The sequence below is a fragment of the Astyanax mexicanus genome, chromosome 23, assembly GCF_023375975.1.
Source record: "Astyanax mexicanus isolate ESR-SI-001 chromosome 23, AstMex3_surface, whole genome shotgun sequence".
NCBI classification, from domain to species: Eukaryota; Metazoa; Chordata; class Actinopteri; order Characiformes; family Acestrorhamphidae; genus Astyanax; species Astyanax mexicanus.
Genome location: NC_064430.1, coordinates 31,100,273 through 31,124,154, shown reverse-complemented (window position 1 = coordinate 31,124,154; position 23,882 = coordinate 31,100,273). Strand labels below are relative to the sequence as shown.

Below are 23,882 nucleotides of genomic sequence, written 5' to 3'. Positions count from 1 at the left end.
ATATGCTTTAATCAATTCTAATCTTTTTTTATTCGAATCAGATTGGCTATGCTGATGGTTCACATTATCAATTTAAGAACTGAAACCCTAAAAAGGCACATTCACAATAATGCATTTATGTAAACTGTGTTGCCAGTGTTGTGCTGAATTCCATCTCCCCATCTTAATCTGCCTCCTCTGAAGTGATGATTTGTTACAAAGAAAATGGAATAATATTTAAAAACAGAAACATCACTACATAATCTGTTGTGACAGACTGCACACTGCTGCATGAAAAAAGGTGAAGAGGAGTCTGATTATGGCAGGGGGGCAGAATTCGGCAGAACACCGGCGCTGGCTGATGAACGCATACAGACAAAAAGATGCATAAAATCCAGTTTGACTGTTTACATTCATTTGAGGGCATGTTAAATTAATGTACACAATCTAGGTCCATGTATAAAAGTGACTCAAATCAAAATCAAGCCTCTCTTCCATTTACATTTCACCGATAAAATCTCAAGTTAATGAACCAGTTTGTACCATTTAGCTTCCCATCAGGGGGAGCTTTCCCCACAAGCATGCCAACTCACAGTCTAAGCAGCAAGCTGATTGGCTCTTTTTGCTGAAGGGCAGGACTTTTTACTTGATTGGACGCTGGGGTGAGCGTTACAAGAACCCAATAAAGGTCATATTCGAATTTATATAAAAAAAAAAAATCAGATCTGAGTCACATTAAAGCACAAAAAAATCAGGTTTGAGTCTATAATTCAGCTGCAATCTCAAAAGGACTGGGGCTGGGCGCCTCTGTTCTCTACTCTGCTGTTTTAGTATTTGCCAAAGTGTGCTGACGAGCTTTTAATAATAATAATAATAATTTAAACATTTTTATTAGACGATATGTCGTCCAAAAAACTCTTAAATTCAACTGCCACTGAATAATGATTATTATAATAGCATAATAAAACAGTTAACCAACAATAAAATAACGTTTAGTAAATAATAGTTTGGGAGACACTTTCTTCACCTGCCAGAGTCTGTTCTGTGTTGATAAATTGGTCACTGTGCACTGCGACTGGATAAAATATTGGAAAAGTTTATTTGTATGTATATAAACACACAAAAAAACACAATGGACAAAATCAAGGTGAGCAAAAATGACTGAGGGCATGTCCTTATCATATAAAAATGTGATTATTGTGACAGGCCCAGGGTGAAGTGAAATAAATAGCATTATTGCAAGTGTAATTAGTCCCCTAATTGAAAAGTAAAGCATTTTAGAAGCTAAATGAAAAGTGTAGGTTTTATTTTACTTTGTTTGTTTTGTATTGGTGAGCTTCTTTAACTGAATCATATTCAGCCTGTACGCGTTTTTCTGCTATTACCATACAAACACCAGTTCTCAAAGGTTTTTTTTCTTTTCTTTTCTTTTCTTTACTTTACTTGTGAATTTATTGAAAGGACCCAACACACAAACAGAAACGCTGTTTTCATGACGCATGTTTAGAGCTAACTGTAGCACCGAGGCACAGTGATCCGATTCAGCGATCCCATTTGTACCCATTTGTTTCTATTTGTACGTCCTTTTAATGTCTATTTACACAAAATATTTAAGACAAAGTTATATATATAAAAAAAAAAAGAAGACAAAAGCTGGATATTAAAAAGGTCATTATTCCTTTGCATTTCAATGGTTTATGTACATATGACCAAATATGTATGTAGCCCAACACGGTGTGTGAAAGTAGATGGACGTGTAACAAAAAGCCTTAGACGAGGGACTTAAAGTCTGATTAAAAGAAACCTGGTCAGTGAATCTGCTATACTGTGGTGTTTTGTTATTTGTTGTGTTTAACAGAGATTTAAAGAAGTATTTTTTTATGTTCTACAGAAACTACAAAATTACAGGAAAACATTAAACAACCTGTATAATTTAATCAACTGTCAACTGCATGGGAGGTGCAAAAAAAAAATCTAAATGGAAAAAAACAAACAAAAAAAAAAAAGGCAGAAAGATCACAGCATGTCTACGACTACACACAGACGGTCCTGCAAACCCCTCCCCTTAAATCTTAAACACTAACAAACCCCTCCCTCTTCCTATAAACCCTGCCCACACTTCAAATCACCCCATTAACAAGCCCTTCAGTTTCACACGGGCGTATTAATCAGGGCAGGGGAGCAGAATCACATCAGAAACAGGAGCACTGGCCTTAGCAGTTAGCAGGGTTTTTCTTTTTTTAACACGGGCAGTTTTTACACACAAAAGCAGGTTTAAAAAAAGAACTCAAACTGTACAGTCTGTCAGTCCAGGATGTGTATCAGGTATAAAGTAACAAGTATGTGCACTAGCATATTTTTACAGATCACAGGAGAACAGAGTTCAGAAACAAATCCTAACGAGGCTCTATACAAAAAAAAAAAAAAAAAAAAAAAAAACAGCTTTTACAACAAACCTGCCGGCCACAGTCCAACCTTTTAAAAACATAAAATATTCCATACTTAAAAAAGGACAGAAATTAAGTTATAAAAGGTATTTTATAGGTTTCTGCAAAAGAGCACACTGCTAAGAGGATGCTAGAACCTTCCTTTAAAGGGTTTGAACCCCCCACTGCTGCTGGCAATTGGGGCGTTGGTGATCTGCACGATTCTGTTCATGCCAGCAGAGGAATGGCTGTGGACGTGCACAAAGACAAGCATTAGGATTTAATATAAGAATATATTAATCATATTAATCAATATCTTGAGGTAGTCTTAATGTTTTTTACATCAGACTATTCTAAATGAGATTTAAGAGGAAACTAATGCTAGTTTCCACCTGGAAAGGTTAAACTAATGTAACTACTGTAAGTTTACAGATTAAATCACATTAACAGCACTGGTAAAAACACATTAGATTAATACCTGGAGTGTGGAGCCATCATGCCAGGCCGGCTCTCGCCCATGCGCCGACTGTCGGGGAAGCCTCCGCTCTGAGACCCAGCACCCCCATGCCACTCCTTCCTCGGGCCCTGGTCCCGCCCCTGCCTCTCCACCACTACCTGCCGACCACTGCTGAAGTGCTGCTGCAACATGGAACCAGTCAAAGACTTGAGTCAATTACAGATAAAACTATTCACAATTTAAACTCAAGCTATTTTACATCCCCTGAATTTAAATATTACACTTTTAAAAACCTGCGCATGCCACTTTCCTTTAACTGCTGTGATTTTTACATTATTGTTTTCTATTTTTTATGCTCAGAGTAGTCTCCTCACCTGCTCCCCCATCACAGCAGGTCTTCCTCCATCTCTGCTGCTGAAGGTGGCTCTGCCTCTGCTGGCTGGTGGTGCTCCTCTCATGGCAGGACCGGGACCCTCTCGTCCTGAACGCTCTGGACGCATCCGCACAGCTCCCCTAGAGGAACCAGACACCGCAAAATCAACACACTCAAATCTGGAACCAAGATCACAATGAAGCTGGTAAATCATGCAGCTGTTATCCAGTCACTGCCATCTCCTTTAGCGCAGGGTTCAGTTACGATTCTATTATTGTAGCAACAGATTTTGGATGCAAGACGTGCCAAATCAGAGGTTTAATAAACCAACGATCTTAAACTCAACTAATTTTTCTCAAAGCTCCTCCCATTTGACGACCTGGAAAACATCCTGCTCAGGCCAACCTGGAAAATCCATTTTGCAGTACATTTGTTTGCCAGCTGTTACATTGCCATTTATTGTTTAGTGTATTTTGGCTTCGTCTGTTTTAAGTGTTGTTTTTTATATTACAAAAGAGGTCGGCTACACATGCCAGAGGTAATTTTCAAGAGATACTAAGCAACACGCTTCCTAAAAATGTTAAAAATGAATTTTTAACATGAATAGCTGAAATACGTTGCTCTGTAAATTTCAGCCCTGCTTAAAATGTTTAAAAAGGAGTTGCAAATATTAATTGAATGTAGACATTTTACCATATTTTGATTAATGGTTTGTCCAAAGTAAAGTCAAAATAAAATTGATAGTCCTTATTTTGTTAGTATACATATTTATCAATATAATCTGGCATGAGGACTTTTATTATGAAGCCCACAACTTTAAAAATTTAGTTAGTTTGTTTTGCCATTTTTTTTTTGTGGTTTCTTTTTTTTTTTTGGCCTGAAGCCACATTTAGCCCCATGTCAATAAAATCATATTAGTTTATAAATTTACACAGTGTCTGGTGTTTTGTTTGGCAGAGGGTCTGGGGAGAAAGCCCAGTCTTATTCTCTTTTATGGCCTGAACCTAGAATGGGTCGTAAGAGAATTTGGGGAGGCTGTTTGGGCCTGCAGAGCATTTCTTTGGTTTGTTTTGCTGGCATTTTATATTTGTTGGGAAGGACTGTTTTTTTTTGCTGCTTGGTTTTAAAAAAAGAAGGGATTTTAGACTCTTGCATTCAATTATGAGGGGAAAAAAACAATATAAAGAAACCTCCTAGATGAAGGTTCTTGGAAACGGATAAAAAGAGAAGACATTTACCTCACATCACCCGGTTTGGTGTTAATGCCGCTGTCGTTCTTCCACCCAGTGTGGCCGCTATCTCTGGCAGAGCGAGAGTGGGTCATGGCTGGAGGAGGAGCTCTGCCCCCTGCTGGTCGGTCAGGCATGGTGACAGGTCGGGTCACGGGCCGGGCCACGGGTCTGGCCACGGGTCTGGCCACGGGCCTAGCAACAGGCCTGCGCTCATCTCTGTCTCTGATCTCCCGTCTGTCGGTGTCCCGCAGATCAGCGCGTGCAGGAGGGGGAGGAGGTTCGGGCCGGCGGACAGCATCAAAGTTTTTGGGGTAGCGGTCGAACCCGGAGCTATCGCGCCGTGCGTCGGGTCTGCTCTTCTTAGCGTCTGGTTCACCTTCAAAGCTTCGATTCCGTCTAAAAAAAAACAACAGACATCAAATGTTTAATGAATTTAAAGAATTAATTTGAATTAAAAAGTGCTTTCGTGTACTTCAGGGGTGTCCAAACTACGGCCCGCGGGCCATTTGCGGCCCGTTTCCTTTTTTGGAGCGGCCCGCGAGATATTTTAGAAATGGAATGAAAGTTGGCCCGCTGTTAAGCAGATTTTTATAATGTAAGACTCAAAGTTTGAACGCTAGGTGTCAGAAACGAGCCAAAGAGTCTAAAAGCGGAGAGAGAGTGCACATTTCTAGAGCAGAAAAACGGGCCAAAGAGTCTAAAGGTTGCCGTAATTAAGGAGTTTAATATTAAGAGACATCATGAAATGAAACATCAATTTGAAAAATCTTAGTTTACACAACACTGTCAAAGATAAATACAGGTGCTGGTCAACGAATTAGAATAATTTGAAATAGTGCAATCATGAAATTCTTTGAATGCATTTTTTGTGCAGAAAGCAAATCAGGTGTTCACCGCACCTGTCCTACTCGTTAGACTAATCACAGAACTCGTTACCTGGAAAAAAATTTGCTCAGCTGAGCTTTCCAAAAGGCCCATTTAGGCCATTTAACTGTGACACTGTTGTTTTATTGAATTAGAATAATGGAGAAACTGTTTCATTGAATTAGAATAATTTTTATTATAATTACAATCATCACTTTCTCAGTATTTTGTGGCTGCCCCCTTGGCTTGTATGACTGCCTGAAGTCTCCGCGGCATCGATTTGACCAGCTTGTCGCAAGTTTCCGCACTCACAGATTCCCAGGCAGTGGCGATGTTCTGCTTCAGTTGGTCCAGTATACTAGGCTTTCTGTCGCGAATTTTCCGCTTGACGATGGCCCAAAGGTTTTCAATGACATTGAGGTCAGGCGAGTTGGCCGGCCATGCCAAAACTTCAAGCTGTTTTTTAGTGAACCAATCTTTGGTCGACTTTGCCGCATGAGCCGGTGCAAAGATCCTGTTGAAATATGAAGTCTTCTTCGCCAAACTGTTCCTCAACAGTCGGAATCAGGAACGTTTCCAGAACATCTTGATATACGGCAGCATTGACAGTCTTCTTGAGGAAGCAGAGTTTCCCTACACCTCAAGCGGACATGCATCCCCAGACCATAACGCTCTGGGGAAACTTGACGGATCTTTTCACGCACTCGTGGTTGTAGGTTTCGCCACCACGACGCCAGACACGAGGACCTTGGTCACCGAAGGAGATGCAGAAGCGTGATTCGTCACTGAAGACCACTTTCTGCCAGTCTTCAGCAGTCCACTCGCCGTGTTCTTTGGCCCACTTCAGCCGTTTCTCCATTTGTTTCTTGTTCAGCATCGGTTTTACTGCTGGAACGCGAGATTTGAAGCCGAGTTCGCGCAGACGACGGTAACTGGTTGATCTGGAGACGTCAGCGCCGGTCTGCTTGTTCCACAAGTCGGTGAGTTCGGAAGTGGACTTGAACCGGTTGCTGACTGCGATCTTTCTCAGCTGCTTGTTGTCGTGAGCAGAAGTTTTTCGGACGCCGGAACAGTTGGTGCGCTTGCTGCAGTTTTTCTTGAGAGCTTTGCAGACGGAAGACTGGCTGATGCCGAGCTGCTCAGCAATTTTAGTTTGGGTCAAGCCTTGTTGGCGAAGGGCTTGAATTTGAGCCACTATTCCGGTTGAGAGGTCGCGCTGCTTACCCATGATTGATTTTACAACTTAGAAATTCTACTCAACCCTGACTTTATACTGCACAGTGAACACTCTTCACAGAAAACAAAAATTCGATCATTTATTCTAATTCAATGAAACGGTTTCTCCATTATTCTAATTCAATAAAACAACAGTGTCACAGTTAAATGGCCTAAATGGGCCTTTTGGAAAGCTCAGCTGAGCAAATTTTTTTCCAGGTAACGAGTTCTGTGATTAGTCTAACGAGTAGGACAGGTGCGGTGAACACCTGATTTGCTTTCTGCACAAAAAATGCATTCAAAGAATTTCATGATTGCACTATTTCAAATTATTCTAATTCGTTGACCAGCACCTGTATATTAAATCAAGTAAAATGGTGTGTAAATGAAAGTAATCAGGAAAATATATTATTTAAAGTGGTATATTTCATTATTTGTTTTATAACAGAGTCTGTGGCCCGTGACTTCAAATATATTTCTCCTTCTGGCCCCCAACAAAAAAAGTTTGGACACCCCTGGTGTACTTAATGTACAACACCACAAATAAAATCATGGATAACTCCCTAACTGAGCACGAGCTCACCTGTCGAAGTTGTTGGTCTGGACAGGAGCAGAGTCAGGGAAGCGTGTTCTGTCTCTGGAGCTGAAGTCATTGAAGCGGCCCTGCTGGCGGTTACCGTAGTCTGAGGCCTGGCTGATCCGGCCCTCTGACTCGGGCTGCATCTTCTTGTTGCCGTTCCAGTAGGAGTCATCTCTCCTGCAAAATGAGAAGAAAAAGGTTTAAAGATAAAAAAAAATCTTGATACACTAACACTTAGCAACTCACCATATTACCAGCAGGGCTAGGCAATATATCGTAAATATAAATATTGAAACACCGTACCAGTCTTGGACACACTTAAAAGTGTTAAACAAACCAAAATAATCTGTGAAGCATTTAGGTGCTCTTATTGGGAGCTGTTAACTTGTGGTTTCAAAGGCTGGTAACACTGATGAACTTGCTCTTCTTTTCCTGAGGTGGTCCTGATGAGGGCCAGTTTTACCATAATGCTTTCAACAGTCTTTGCGACTGGACTTAAGAATCCTTTCAAAGGTTTTGAATTTTTTTGGGATAAACTAACTTTTATTTTATGTTACTTGAATAATGTTCTAGTCCATATTTTGGCATACACTGCTCAAATAAGGCTTTTCACTGTATACCAACTCTACCTCTTCACAACACAACTGATGCTCTCAAACACATTAAAAGGCATGACATTCAAGTAATTAACTCTTGAGTTCAGCACAGCTGTTAACTGAAAGCCTGAATTCCAGGTGACTCTACCTCATAAGCTGACTGAGACAATAAAGCAAAGATGTGCAAAATTTCGAAGCAAAATGTTAACTTTTTTGTTAACCAAGTAATTCCATGTTTTTCTTCAGTGCTTTTTCTTTATTTTAAAAATGTTCTGTATTTTAGATTATTTAAAAAGTCCGCCAAAATTAAAGGTGCGGACAAATTTTGACTGTACATAAATAAAAATATATATATTATTAAACTTAATATATAAAAAAAAACATTATATACACACACACACACACACACACAAATGTTACAATTGAATTACTGTACAGCCCTGCATCAGTTTTGGAGACCCAAATTTTTCATGCATGAAAAATAAGAAGGCAAAAAATAAATAAAAATAAATAAATAAATAAAAAGTTTGTTATCCAGGCGTACCTGTGGTCTACATCACGGCCCCTCTTCAGGTTGTTGCGTTTCTCCTGCTCGTAGCGAAGCTGTTCCTGCTGCCTCCTCAACTCCTCCCGTTCCCTGGCCATCCTCTCCGCTTCCTTTCGCCGCTCCTATCAGTAAAACAGCAGCACAGAATTAAGCGCCTGAATAAAGCGCTGGGAGAGAAGAGATGTGGTGTGACAGTGAGAAACTGACCTGCTCTATTCGGATTCTCTCTCTCTCCAGCCTCTCTCGTTCCATACGCTCTCGCTCCAGCTTCTGCCTCTCCATCTCCAGCCTCTGCCGCTCACGCATCAGGTTCTCCCGCTCCTCTCGCTCACGCATCACACGGATCCTCTCGCGCTCTCGCCGCTCGCGCTCCGCAATCTCACGCCGCCTGCAGGAGGAGGAGGAGGAAGCACTGTATTACAGAATCAGTGTCTTAGTGGAAAATGGGCTTCAATATTCAAATTAACTAAGGCTGTGACTGACTATTTGTTACTCTCTTATTAGTGGTGCACCATGTAGGGGGAGACTAATAAGTTTATTAAGTAGGGGTGAAAAACACTACTTCAATATTACCATGAGTCAACACCAGTCACACACTCACTGCACACTGGCTGATTTGTGTTTAAAACTCAAGTTATTAAAGTTATTGTAGCTCTGAGCTGCGCTACAATTGGATAGAGCTGCTTAGCCAGGTAAACCCATTCCATTCATTTCTCTACACCACTGTTCTTGAGCTAATCTGAAGCTACTTGAAGTTTGGAGGTGTGTAGTGATGATGAACTCTGAAGCTACATGAAGTTTGGAGGTGTGTAGTGATGATGAACTCTGAAGCTACATGAAGTTTGGAGGTGTCTAGTGATGATGAACTCTGAAGCTACATGAAGTTTAGAGGTGTGTAGTGATGAACGCTGAAGCTACATGAAGTTTGGAGGTGTGCAGTGATGATGAACTCTGAAGCTACATGAAGTTTGGAGGTGTGTAGTGATGAACGCTGAAGCTACATGAAGTTTGGAGGTGTGCAGTGATGATGAACTCTGAAGCTACATGAAGTTTGGAGGTGTGCAGTGATGTAGTGACTCTGCAGAAAGTTGGTTCCTCTGTGCACTATGCTCCTCAACATAGTCCTAATTACTTTTTCAGGAATTAGGAATGTCAAAGTGTTTCAATAACAGTGAGAGCTGTGAGGAGAATGTGACCCTAAGTGGCAGAGAAGCTTCATCGCTGTTCTGAGACCAGTGTATATGAACTTGGAGACGAGCTATCTGAGTGAAGTGCTGGGAACCTCTCTTCAGATAGCCAGCGCATGCCTGTTTTATACGGAATTAAATTGTACACAGGCCAGATCTTTTCATGCACTCTTTTCTTCTCTTTCACCTTCTCATAGACACTTAATGATTGTTTGATACTCAAGCACTGGTTTGTGTGTTCATAAAGGACAAAGAGCTGAACATCATCATGAACTTGTTGCCCAGACATTTAAGTTATAAATTATACTGGCAACCCTGAAAGCTCAGTGTATGCTTCGTTTGTTCTGCTGTCAGTAGCTTAGAAGAAAAATGCTAATGTAGCTAATGTAGTGTTATATATTAGCTATAAATTACTATATATATAGTAATATATATATATATATTACTATATAAATTACGATGCATTGTGGGAAATTATAGTGCCCTCAAAAGCATTCAAATTCTACTTTACGATTGGGCAATCAGAGAAAATAGCTGACATTCATTAGCACCCTAAAAGGTGGAAAGAGAGCTATTTTAGTCCCAGCCTTAATGGAAATAAATATGAAGGGCTGAAATGGGCTTACCTGCGAAGTTCCATGGCCCTGCGCACTCGCTCCATTCGGACCATGCGCTCTCGCATCCTCTGCTCCTTCATTTTCTCAAAGGGAAGGATGTCGTAATTGCCACCTTTGTTAAGGAAAGGCCTTCCTTTCTTCATTAAATCCATCTGTGTAAACAACAATTGTTTAATTGTGTCTTAAATGTGGTCAGCTATCAAAAAGTAACAAAAAGATATATTTCTTAAAAAAATTATAAAAAAAAATAAACACTTTTACAAACCTCTTCAGGAGGACCCACCCACCGGGGTCGCCTGTTCATCAGATTGGGAGGTCCAGGCTAAAGAGCAAGAGAAAAAACATGTAATGAAATAAGATAAATGAGTCATCTTACATTTTAGCTACACCAATAATAAAAACAGGACAAGAAAGAAAGATCTTTAAGATGGTTTATTTTAGTACCTTGTCAAATCTCCCTCCTCTTCTGAATGGAGGGCGGGGTTTAAAGCCTTGGTCTCTCTTAACTTGGTCACCTATGACCATCTTTCCAGGACTCTTTCCTAAGTGAAAAAGATAAGAAAATCAGCTCTGCAGCATTATTTCGAAACAGTAGCTCTTTACCCATTTTTCTTCTCAATTTAGCTGAGCCAATTAGCCCGTCCACTCACTAGAACTCCATCCACCAACTGCACACTAGCACATGCCTCCCCTAAAACCTGTAGAGTCCGACTTTGCCTCTTTTTTCAACTGTTGCCAATCAATAAATCACAACGCACCCGGAAAAAGCGCCAGATCCCCAGTTCTGATACATTAGCCAACAGAGAGAGGCCTGTGCGAGCCAGAATCACAATAAGTATAATCTCTCAGCCTCATACAGTTCATACTGGCAGCCAACAGAGCAAACAGGCAAAATGGTTGTGAAAATGAAAAATAAACAACGGCAGCAGTAGGAGAGGAGTTCAGGAGCGTAAAAATGAGGTGAAAGACCTCAAATATTTGAACTGATACGTCTGTTCCAACAATATTAGAAGGCTTGTCTCAGTTGCTCACGGTTTCTAATGAATTGGCAGAGCATGGCTACAGATTGTGGTTGCAGCACCAAAAGAAACTTAAAAAAATAAAAATCCTGCAGTGTCAGGTTTCAGTATGTTAAAATTAAAACTGTTAAGACCATTAAGACATGACATCACCAGAAATATTCTAATCCCAGAAATTCTCAATATATAAAAGTTTGTGTTAACTTTATCACAGAAAAAGATTACATTAGTACAAATGTTCCACAACTGCACAAATCCAGTGCTTCAGAACTGATCGTGGAGATCCAACTGTTTGGATGTTGTGGGTTTACTGAAGCTTTCATGGAACATTAGCATATACGGCCCAGTAAGCATGCGGATCAGCTTTCTCTTAATTGGGCCAAACGCAATCTGCCAAGCCAAATCTCACTATACAAGTGATATAGTGCATTCCACATGTAAACGTTTTTTGTGATATTTGAGTTAGGGAACATTGCCTGTAAGAGGCAGCTAATCTCACAACTACAGATATATGACGGGTATTTCGTAACAAAGTAAAGAATCCAGTAAAGAATCTAGAGCACTTCCAAACTGATATTTGGATCGGATCGGCAGGCACGAGAAAATGCCAATCCAGACTCCCGATCCAGTTTTTTTTTTTTTTTTTTTTGAAAGTCCGATCCGGGTTTTCCAGCACCTTCAGCACACGAGCTGGAAGCTCAACCAGCAGCCTGGGCAGCTACTTTGACGAGATACTGGAGGAGCGCTGCACAGCAGTAGCTGACCAGCAGATCACCCAGGGACACCGATACCTCAGTGAGCTTCCACTTGGGCGTAAGAACAATCATTTTCAGTACTGGAGAGAGAATAAGGCTCAACAACCCACCCTGGCAGCATTAGCAGCCAAATTCCTCAGTGCTCTTTGCACCAGCATTGAGAGTGAAAGGCTTTTTAGTGCAGTCTCACAATATTTGCACGATATTTTACAATATTTGCACTGATTTTTTTTTTAAGCTTTGGTTGAACACTTGTTCAAGAGCACCAATGAGTACAGCTCTCAAGAGTACTGATGCTGTTAATAGACTATTTTCTACTCAGGTTGTGTGTTTTGCTTTTTTAATACAATTTACAATATTATTTGCACTTATGGCTTTTTAAGCCTTGGTTTACTGATGCCATTTCTGTTTGTTATTTATTATTTTGTCTATTTTGAGTTTATTAATTGCTAAATAAACAGGTCAGTTTCTCCATTGTGTATTATTCAAACACACCCAATTCAGCTGGCTACTTGTTATCAAGAGTAAAACGCTTTTCAACATGAGTTTGACAACAAAGTAAGTTGGCTAAATAACTTTAAACTTTAATACATGCTCAGATAGGACGGTATTGGTATCGGATCAGAAGTTCAAAAAGCTGGATCGGGACATCCCTACTTCAGATCTTGATATTTCGTTCAATCTGAACGTAGCCCGAAGGTCTTCGGCCGAACCATTAGTAAAAATAAAATGTGCTACATTGGCTGCTGCAAAGGCTCTGGAACAAACCTAGTCTGTCTGTCCCCCGCATGTAAGGTAGACATAAGAAATAAATGCACAAATAAATTCACATACGACCATGCTTCTTTTCATCCTTCTTGGCCTCTGGCCCAGAGCTGGAGGACAGAGCCTCAGACTTCGGGCCTTTGGTCTCCAGTTTCTTCAATGACTCTTTGGTCTCCTTTTCAGAAGACTTCTTCTCTTCCTTTTTGGAGGAGGCCTGAGTCCTGGGGAGAGGTGTTGGAGAAAAACATTAGATTTTTTTTGTTTAGAGTTGAGTAAAGGAATGCTAATGTATTTGTTTTTTTACGCAACTGAACTGAAGCTGCAAAGGTTTACCGCTTTACACAAATCAGCGACAAGACAAAATGTCGACAACATTCTTAGTGAGCGAGTCTAAGACAACTTTAGGAGACGTTTAAATACAGTAAATACTAAAGCAGTCTTATGCTACCACCCACTGCCATTCATCCTGTCCCATTTCCACACCCCAGGTTGTCCAGTATAGACAGTAGCACACAGTGTGCTACGACGTTGAAAAAGTGCGAGTTAGCTATTTTTTTTTTCTGAACAGGTAATCACTAAGCTTCGGTACAGTTCGCCACTGTGTGCCAATCTGGATTCTGTAGCCATTTAATACACTTTATTAGCCTTTATTACTGACTGTTCCTTAATTATCTGTGCTTTTAGCACCAGAAAATTGATGCAAGAAGGACCAACTTAAGACAACCGGACAGAAGTACCTAAAGATATTTATAAAATGAAATCTCAGTAAAAATTAAAATCTTAAAAGTTCTTAAAAACCACTAAAGTAAATGGGCGAAGTATCTATCAGAAGCTTTATATGCGCACACAAACAGGGAGATTATCAGTCCTTACTTGCTGGTAGTCTTTGTCCCAGTAGGGGTACGCTTTTCTGATGAGATTTTACCAGAACCAGTTTTGTCCTCTCCTTCTTTCTTCGAGAAGTCTTTCTTAAAAGGGTCACTTTTAACCTGAAAACAATAATTAACAATTCAAAGATTTACCTCACCCCTAAATTTTAACAGAACATTAAAAAATGTATAATAAAATGAAAATACAGAATTCAGCATCTTAATTAACTTTTGTCTTTTCGTATATTTCAGTTTATTTTTATCTGTTGGTTAAAATTCCTTTCGCACTTCAAAATCCACTAAATGTATTTTTGTATAATCATGCAGTACAGAGAAACAGTCTTTACCCTGTCCACTGAGATCTGCTGGCCGTGAAGCTCTGTGTGATCCAGGTGGGAGATGCATCTTGCTACCTCTGCACTGGATGACATGGTCACTAATCCATAGCATTTAGCTCCAGGGCTGCGGGCGTTAGTGACTACTTTTGCACTGAAGACCTATAAAAAATAAATAAATAAATAAAATAAATAAAAATAAACAAACAGATACATAAACAATTCGTTAACAGAAGCTTGCAAAAACAATACTTAGGAATAAAAAATAAATTATTACCTTTCCATATTTGCCAAACAGATTCTTCAGATCTGCTGCTTTGGTGTTGGAGGACAGGCCGCTCACCCACAAGTTGCGAGTAGAGCTAGTGCTGCTACTGCCAGTTCCACCTGAACACACGGATCACAAACTGAACGTCAATTATCCCAATATCAGTCATTTTTCCTGTTGCATCTTTAAACCACTATAAAGATGGTCCGCAACATGCAAGCGAACCTGCATACGAGCACAATGTTCTATATGTTATATAAAAAACATTTTTTAGGGCTGTAATTGTATGTTCACTAGGGCTGTCACGATTCTTTAAATCCTCGATTTGATTTCCGATTTTAGAGTCACGATTCGATTCGATTCTCGATTTTCTTTTTTTAACAGCAGAGAGGCCTATGCCAGTTTTAGATTAGTCTATGGTCAGTTATTGGTTTGATTCATCAAATTTACAATATCTTATTTCAAAAGGTGGGCTTGATGTAAGTGATGCAACGTGATACAAGTGATCTGTAATACACCACATTAGGCACTAATGGTCAAATTTAAATAATTTACTTAAGATATACATGTAATACCATCTAGTGGTTTTTTTTGGTAGCAGCAGTGTGCACATAAAATAAATAATAAACAAAATACAGGAACAGTCATGTACAAAATAATAGAACAATTAAAGCCTTAACAAACTGAACCTACTATAACAGTTAAACATGAAAAATAAGACAGACTTTTTCGGCCCCTGAAAATGAAGTTTTTTTCTTTAATAAAGATATATTATTAACTTTATCTGAGAGAAAGATGCTCCTTAAGGTACCAAAACTATTAACATATTTGAAGCTAGACAAAACAACTGTTATTTTTTTTATTTACAAGTTTTTCTTTAAGAAGATGAGAATGTTCACATTCTCTGGAGAAAGTGCTGCTCTTTGTCTGTGCTGCTCCATTTGCGGGAGGGATCGTCGATCCTCTTTTTGACTTCGATGCTCGAGACCATAACGTAATTTTGATCGATTTCGATGAAATAGCTGTCTATAATAAACTAACCACACACATATTAGAGTTTTAAGTTCTAGACTTAATACAGGTTTATGTAAACAATAAACACAGAGCTGTGGAGTTTATAAATAAATACATGTTAAAGTTATCTGGCCATGAACCATATTGTCATTTAGCTAAGATGCACAACATAAAGCCAACGTTTATGCCTTTATTATTGATTAATGCCCTAAATTTAATACATACAAAAATCCTAAGTTGAAATAATTTAACTTAATTTATTAAATTATTAATTATTAAATTATTACTTGTGGTATTTATGTCTATTTTGTGTTTGCGATGTGAAAATGTACGTTGTGAATTTAAAAATTAAACCAATTGGTCATTCATTAAGTAAAATTTCTTATTTTATGAAATGTCTTATTTTATGTTTTATCCGATTACTTGATTAATCGAGTCGATTTTTCAGTAGAGTACTCGATTACTAAAATAATTGTTAGCTGCAGCCCTAACAGACTCTTCAAACAGTCATTTTACATGTGCATGTGCCACCTAAAGGTGTAAGAAAATACTGATCCTGTATTGCTGTCATTTGTTCAGCAATAATGTAATGACTTTTAATATGAATTTTTAATTATTAGTTTACATGTAAAGACTGGCAGCAGACAGATGAGATAGCAGTGTTGTACTCTGTTCTCTTCTTTTACTCAGTATAACAACATAATGTGACTTGTTGAATGGTAAGCCTTGTAATAAGATATGTGTTGTATTTTAAGTTCTTGCCGATCCACAGAAACATTAATCTGTAAACCCGTGGATCTGAAAGGTGGGAGTGGTTAAAGAGTGCTGCTATGATAAATGTAGTCTTGTTTTTTGTTCCTGTCCCTCCTCAATCTTCTCTCATTTTGTTGTGAGTAGAGATTAAACACTTGTTTGTATCACTTCATTCCTTAAGATTAGAAATGAATGAAAAACAATCCTACCTAGTGGAGCTTTAAATACCACACCACATGCTGCATTACCGTATTAGGACAGTGTTGCACGGCATTAGATGGAACAAACTAACTTTATATTAGGGCTGGCTATTTTAGTAATTGTCTAATCTGCTGATTCATTTCCTTGATTGATCACAATTATTTTTGAATTCTCAGAATTCAGTGCATTTATACTGCACCTTGCCAGCTAAACATTCACGGCCCTAGTCAGACTTTTAGTATTTTGTTTTACAAAGTAAAAAAAAATAAATACATTTTTAGGAGGAGACCACAAATGGCTGGATATTATTTTCATTAGAATTCTAGATACTTAAATATGTCTTCCATTAAGATGCAGATATTAAGAGAATTTATATATTAACTAAAGTTCAACAACCTTTTGATCAAAAACATAGTTAATCTATTCTATTGTGAGAAAGTATTTTTTCGTAATTATATTGGAATGATATATTTCAATAGAATTCCATGTTGAAAAATGTAATTGTTCCAAACCATGAAGCAAATCATGACTAATATTTTGTTAGAAAAGTCAATCTAAAGTTAAAGACCTACCTTTCTCATCCTTCGTGGTCTTTCCATCTCTGTCTTTTGAGGAGCTACAATGCAAGTGTGGTGACAGTGACAAGAGAAGAGAAAAATGAGCAAATCATACAAGAACATGCAGTAACCTGTGGGCAGTGAGTAACATTCAGACAAAAAACACTCGCCGTTCAATGCGCTGGTTTGGTGCATTACAAAAAAAGGAAAACCAAAAAACTCCCCATAGGTAAGACTTGCACTTGGGTAACACTCCAATAAGGCTTCTTTCATTGCTTTTCCACAGGATCAAGATGGGTCTGGTTTTCTGCCAATTTATTCTCTTGGTCAATGAAATCTTCAGAAGTGTGCTCAACTTCACAGCGAATCACTTCATTGGACTGACAAACCCCTCTGTCATCACTGGAACTATTGCTCTTTTTTTAACCCGTAAGTAGGGACTGGAAAAGGCAATAAAAGTGCTGGAAATGTGTAACAGTCGTGTTCATCTCCTCGTTTAATGGCACCAATTACCCCAACTTCAAAAAGGCCAAACAAATCAAAGGAAACCAATGGCAGGGATTAGGAACAATGAACAATTCGTTATGGAAAAAAAAAAATCTCATTCTTGCAGCTACCCACAATGCTGAGTTCACAGTGATCTGGAACTTGGTAGAAGTATCTTAAAGAACTGACATAGAAAGACAAACCTCTTTGCTTGACCTGCCGCCCCAGCAGAAGAGGGGCCTTTCTTCCCAGAATCCTTGTCTTTGTCTCCCGTTTCGGCTTTCTTCAAGGCCTCTCTGCCGTCCTTCTTGGCGGCATCGGACTTGGGCCCGTCATCTCTCTTCCCGTCTTTGTGGCCGTCCTTGGCTTCGGCCAGGGAGTCTGCCTCCTGCCTCGTCTCGGCAGAGGCTCCCGGCTCCTCGCTGCCCTTGTCTGCCTCAGAATCTGGAATTTTCACATGTTTACCTGTTTCCAGAAGGTCGTCCCCATCCACATCCAGCGTGATGGCATCTTCAGCCTGGATGGTGACGGAAATGTTATCGTCTTCAACCTCTTTGGCCGGTTCGGGAGCGAGTTCACTCTCCGAGGCCTCCATCGCCGGCCCTTCAGGTTCAGGTTCTGGTTCAGGTTCAGGTTCTGGTTCAGCTTCGGCATCTGCCTCAGCGTCAGCCTCAGCGTCAAGCTCAGGCTCAGGCTCCACCTCGGCCTCAATCTCAGGCTCTGCATCCGCATCTGCTTCTGGCTGTGCCTCAGGCTCGGCGAGGCCGTCCCCGCCGGAGAAGGACTTAGAATTTTCACGAGTAGCATCATCAGTATCAGTTACATCTGAGGGATTTAACAAGGATAAAACATGGCAAAAACACATTGTTTAACATTGACATCTCTGAGCTAGGTAACCTAAAAAGTAGAATAGAGAGCAAGTTTAGTGTTAGTGGTCATCGTGGGTGAGGAAACCACAGGTATAACACAAACATACATTCCTTAGAAAAACGGGAGGGTTCAACAATCTTCAGTCACGTCATCTTAGTCACAATCACCACGTCTTAAAATGGAGAAAACAGCCTTCCATGACTTTCTTCACTGGTCTTCTAAGTGAGATCTTCTTGTTCTCAATTTCAGTCGCTGAAAATAGTTTGTAGCTTCTTGTATTCTGGATATCCAGACAGTGTTGAAAAAGACGAGTCAAAAAAGTTGAGTCTTTTCTCCAAAGGCCCCAGTTAAACCTGAGGCTTAAAGACCATGTTCAAAGTCTTCATTCTAAGACTTTGCTTCTTGTAATGTCCACCATTTCTTCACATCCTTTCTAAAAAGTGGAGTCAGTGTCTGTATGAACGCACTTTGTTCCAAACACTGAAAAAATCGTAAAACAGACGTTTTATGTGCCATGACCAGTGCAGATAAGACCACAGAACGTCATCTTCTGACCAGTCTGCATGCAGGGCATGAATATGTTCAAGAAAACATCCACAGCTGAGAAGATGATGTTAGTTGATGTGATGTTTCCAGATGACGCCAGGGCATCATTAGAAGGTGATGTGATGACTCCCTGTATCTTCGAAAAGTCACAGCAGGTTGATGAAGCTTTTCCTGATCCGTAGAAAGATGATGACTCCTTGCGTGTTGGAAAGTTCTCCTGCCATCCAGCATCAGGCTGATGTGGTGTAGTTTCCTGGTGCGCAGTTGGTGATGTGACAACTCCTTGTGTTTTCCAAGTCGCGTCTGTGGTTCAGAAGCAGCAGCAGCAGGCAAGACACTCTTGAAAAGTCCTTCAGAAGACTCGATGCTAAGAGAGACTGTCAGATCCCTTCTGTCCACTGATTCAGCACTGCTTTGGTGCTGGACGTGAAATCCGTTTTTGATCACAGAAGTTCTGATCACCTGTCCGTATCGAGTGACTTATCAGGTGGAGAGGAAACTCAAATACAAGGAGGAAATAACGAAGGAGCGGCCCACCTTCATAGAAGAAAGAACCTGTGGAGCCTAAAAAGATTATTAAATCCACCCAAACATGAGCCCAAACATACCTTTCTCTGATTCCTCCTCTTCAGCCTCCTGAAAAAAAAGACAAATCAGAGAGCAATTCAATGTCAAGCATTAATCATAAATAGTAAGTTAATAATGCAAAAATGTACTTTCACCATGTTTATTTTACAGCAGCTGTTTCAGGATTTGGTGATTACAAAACACAGGGTTCATACACCTTTTACAAGGTAAAATTCAAGCACTTTTCAAGCACTTTCAAGACCCATTTTCAAGTTTTTCCAGCACCTTCCAGCTGTAGTAAATGAATGATAACGGTGATATCTCAAAACTGCGATTCAGCGACATCCAATATATCGCAAAACTATTCTCCACACTTCACAGCGACTATTCTACTGAGGAACAAAATACTTCTAAGTAAGTAAATAGCAGGAATTATGGATTTATTTGTGTCAGTTTTACACAATTTAAATACCAATGTTCTTCACCACGTTTCCCCTATTTATTTGATTGAGCAGTTATTGTATGTCAAATTTGGGGATGAGTTGAGAGCATTTATACACACATATACTCAAAATTATTGATTTGCTTTTTGTCACACTGCAAGAGATGATATTATGTTTATGTAAACACAACCAGGATTAAGTTTGGTTATTGCAGAAGGAGAAGAAATTAAAGCAAAAGTTTTAGGGTTTTAGGGTGGTTTTGACAGTTTGGGGGCGGAGTCAGGATCACTTCCCTCAGCGAATGCTATTGGCTGATATCTCCAGGCTTTGTGACTGACCGCCTACTACCAGCAGCCTTCAGAAACAAAGACAGCAGGAGAGTTAGCTAGCTATGCTAAAAGCCAAACTTTGGATTTGTCTAAACAATAATAGTAATAATCCAGGGTTATACGTAGAGTATATATTATTAGGCTAAGCCGAGTGCGGTACTGTTAATGCAGCTTCAGCGTCCTCCGATCTCCGGGGCTGTTTGACCGGATTCAGTGGTTGAAACAAGCCAATCCATGGGGCCTGTATCGCGGCTTTAGTGCCTAGAACGAGCCGCTCACCAGCACTGTTAACCCGGCTTTAGGCTTTTAGCGTAGCCATCTCCAGCTGGAGATCGGCTTGTTTGACGCCGCTTACACCAAGCCAACCGCGGCTCGCTGGAGGACGGTGACACCTCGTTAACAGTGCCGGGCTGGGTTTAACTCTAATAATATGTTGTACGTGTAACCCAGGATTATTACTTATTATTTAGATAAATCCAAAACTTGGCTTTTAGCATAGCTAGATAACTCTCCTGCTGTCCCTGTTTAAAAAACACACACAAGGTAAAACTATGTTGCATCTGGGGGCAAACAGAGCCGGTTCCTCGTGAGCCAACTCCTCTTGGATTACGAGAAAGAACCGGAATTTGTCACACATATGTGGAGGCACGAGCGAAGCCTTTTTATTTCTCGCTCTGTAATTTTTTTCTTTAAGCGAACTTATTTGGTTGACTTATATAGTCATTTGTAAGAAAGTAAATACAGTTACAATTTCAAGCATTTTCAAGCACTTTCTCTAAAAATCCAGCACTTTCCAGGCCTGGAAAACAGAGTGTTAAAATTTAAGCATTTTCCAGGATTTCAAGCACCCGTACGAACCCACGAACCCAGACACAGGTGCTTCAGAATTATCACAATGTCGTGTGCAGCATTTTGACAGCATTACATTAAAACGAAAGCCATATGGAGACAAAAAACTACATCACGTGAGTAACAAACGAATTCTTAGGCAAAGTTGATTAGCTAAATGTTCCTATACAGTTTGTGATGGTCATGGTTATATTCTAATTAAGTGATTACTTGATTCTCCAGGTCTGGCTGTAATCAGGTCTGGGTGTAGTTAGTGAAACTAAACTCTGCTTTTTAAAATATTTGGTTATTCACAACTAATTCATGAGGGGCTTAGGTTTGAAAAGCCTTTTACCTCAATATTGTAAATGTATATGAAAAATATTAATTTTGCATTTAGTAAAGTTATATTTTTTATTAAAATGTGTTTAATAGTGTAAGACACAATGTAAGTATGAAAAAAAAAAAGCAAAAATAAAAATCCGACTTTCACAGCGCTGTATAAATGAGCCTTTAAGTCTCATTAAGCTCTTGAATACCATTGTATGGTAATATAAATACAGGATGAATTATGTATCCTAAAATACATAGGCATTAATAGGCTTTATTTATGGCTATTAAATGTGGTGCTTAACAACTGTCAATACAGCAAGTAAAACAGAAATTTCTAAAACTCATTGACTAGACTAAATGAAATGCTGATGTAAATAAATTTAATACAGCAGTTCCTTATTAACATTCATAAATGTACATCGTCTGCCACATAATCCTCACAGAAAATATTCTAATCCTAATCTCGCTTTATCAAAAAACTAAATGAATCCCATACCTTGGAAAAGGTCTCCTCTTCCATTGTGGTGTCAACGTCTGAGTCGGCTTTCCTTCCTGAACAGATTAAAAAAAAAAAAAAAAAAAGTTATAAAAACTATAAACCATAGAATTAAATAATTGCCTGTTCCAACATTTCATTAAATTGCACACCATATTCAAGCTCTTAATCCAAACCAGATACAGTGGAAGTAGTACTGATCTGTCTAAACCAGTTTTTCCCACCAGATCTGCAGTAAGCATGCTGTTCATGTTTTAACGCACAACATATATCTGCATTAATATATGGACTAATATACGTAAAAGCCATCAAGGTGTTCACCGTTTAACCTCCTACTTAGCAAAGCCTTAACAGACTTAATAAGTGAGAGAGACATCCATATTATATTATTGTTAGGAGAGTAAAAATAAAGTGCTCATTATTCTGGAAATCAAAAACCTTCCTAAACTGCTTCCTTTGTAAATTCTTACCTTTTGATTTCCCCATTTTTCTAGTGGGCGTGTCTGATGATGGGATTTCAATGTTTTCTGGATCACCACCTTCATCTTCTATGGCCTAAGAAGAAACAATAATCCCATTAAAAATATTTATTTGGTTTCAAACGGATTTACAAACATTTTTTTTATCAGTGACATGTAGACAAGTGCTAAAAACAGTAAGATTTATTTAAGAAAGGGAAGAAAATACCTAATGCGCGCATATATATATATATATATATATATATATATATATATATATATATATATATATACACGTAGGTGGGCGATATAGCCTTCACAATAACCATTCTTTTGGTGATATGAAACTGAATTGAAAAAAATAAACATTCAAAAACACACTACTGCAACAAAATTCTAATTTTATTTCATTATTGCATACAATATGTCATGGCACATCCCTAACTGAGATATTAAAAAATACAAGAGATTTATTAGATTTGTAACAGAAGTCAATGATCCAGAATGTCATTAAACTAATAATATACTCCAAATATCTTCATATATCCAGGACTAAAGTAAAATAAATGTAGGATGTCTGAGAAAAACATATACATGGTTGTTCCGGACGGGAATAAAATCACAGAGGAACAATTTAAAGTTTGTGTAGATGCCCACATACATGTTTATTACCATGCAGTGTATAACAGAATGATGGGAAATGCAATCATGGTGTGCACACAAACCATACTGCACATTCTCTTATACTTTATTTTTTATTATTTATATTATGTATTATTTTTATCTGTATCATATTATCTTAGACTTTTTTAAGTTCTGTGTACTATGTATACCTGCTGCTACTGGATCAGAACTTCTCTCTATGATCAATAAAGTATCTATCTATCTATCTATCTATCTATCTATCTAGAGAGAAGATTCACCTTTTCATTTTTCTTGAAACTCTGTTTGCCAAAAGGCTGAAATGAAAAACTAAATATTAAAAAAAACTGGATGAAAAGCTATTTATTTTTCATTTTTTTGAATAGGAAAAAAATGATAGTCATTTACACTGCCGGTTTTCCTATTTAGTTAACAATTTAATTTATCTTTTTAATTCTTAAATTTACATTGTGCATCGCAACAAACTGTTGCAAATAATGTCACGATACCAAAATTATGACCTGGAGGCTGGGAGACATTTCAGGGAACCTGAAAGACTGATTAAAATCATTAAATAAGATTATAAAACAAGTCATAAAACCATAAAATAAGCTAAATAATCTTACATTTACACAAAACTTAGTAGGATACAAATTCTTATTAGAGAAAAATGATTTACAGCCTTAAAATTAGATCATTTGTTTTTCTGAGGTTGTGTTTTTTTTGCCGTGTGAGAGCGAAGCTAAAGCTAAAGCTAAAGCTAGGCCTGGCTAACTAGCTGTTGGTGTTAACACTAATCGTCTTTATTCGTTAAATATTCAATACAGAAGCGGATTTAAACACCCACTCGCAATAAAGAAAGAGTTAATGATATAACTTACTGTTTACAATGCAACTATCTACACCACACACGCATATATATGCGTAAATATAATAATAGATAATAAAAAGCGAGTCAGCAGGTTAGCATGTGAAGCTAGCGCTGCGCTGTATCTGCGCAGGGCCGACGCCATAGACGCCGCCGCTTCACATGCTAACCTGCTGACTCGCCTTTTACACAGTGCGGCCTGTAATAATCTGTACCTGTTTGAGCCGGGCGATCAGCACGGTCTTAACCCCGGTAATATCCATGTTCCTGCGCTTCAGCTCCGTCTTTAGATCCACCACCCGCAGCTCCCCGATCCGCCTGCCCTCCGCTGTAATGGCCCCCGACGCCATTTTACCCGCAGCTGCAGCTCCAGCACCCGCTCTAAACCACCCTTCTCCTCTAAACCG

The 23,882-nt window shown here is 39.0% G+C and overlaps 1 protein-coding gene across 2 annotated transcripts; it reads right to left on the bottom strand.

Annotated features, from left to right (window-relative positions):
* Positions 1 to 1,055: 1,055 nt before the first annotated feature.
* sltm (SAFB-like, transcription modulator) lies at positions 1,056 to 23,882 on the bottom strand. 2 transcript variants are annotated; one of them, XM_022664126.2, is made up of 20 exons: positions 23,691 to 23,882; positions 21,978 to 22,062; positions 21,508 to 21,563; positions 19,120 to 19,147; positions 17,299 to 17,920; positions 16,625 to 16,668; positions 14,094 to 14,203; positions 13,829 to 13,978; positions 13,486 to 13,601; positions 12,682 to 12,833; positions 10,518 to 10,615; positions 10,339 to 10,395; positions 10,083 to 10,225; positions 8,477 to 8,657; positions 8,267 to 8,391; positions 7,130 to 7,303; positions 4,474 to 4,863; positions 3,237 to 3,375; positions 2,884 to 3,044; positions 1,056 to 2,653 (listed from the first exon to the last, which is right to left on the bottom strand). In XM_022664126.2, exons 1-20 carry the CDS (start codon positions 23,823 to 23,825, stop codon positions 2,557 to 2,559), a joined length of 3,063 nt encoding a protein of 1,020 aa, XP_022519847.2. In that variant the 5' UTR covers positions 23,826 to 23,882; the 3' UTR covers positions 1,056 to 2,556. The 2 variants fall into 2 exon arrangements, with proteins under 2 accessions (XP_022519847.2, XP_022519848.2); XM_022664127.2 differs by having other exon boundaries at positions 2,884 to 3,041.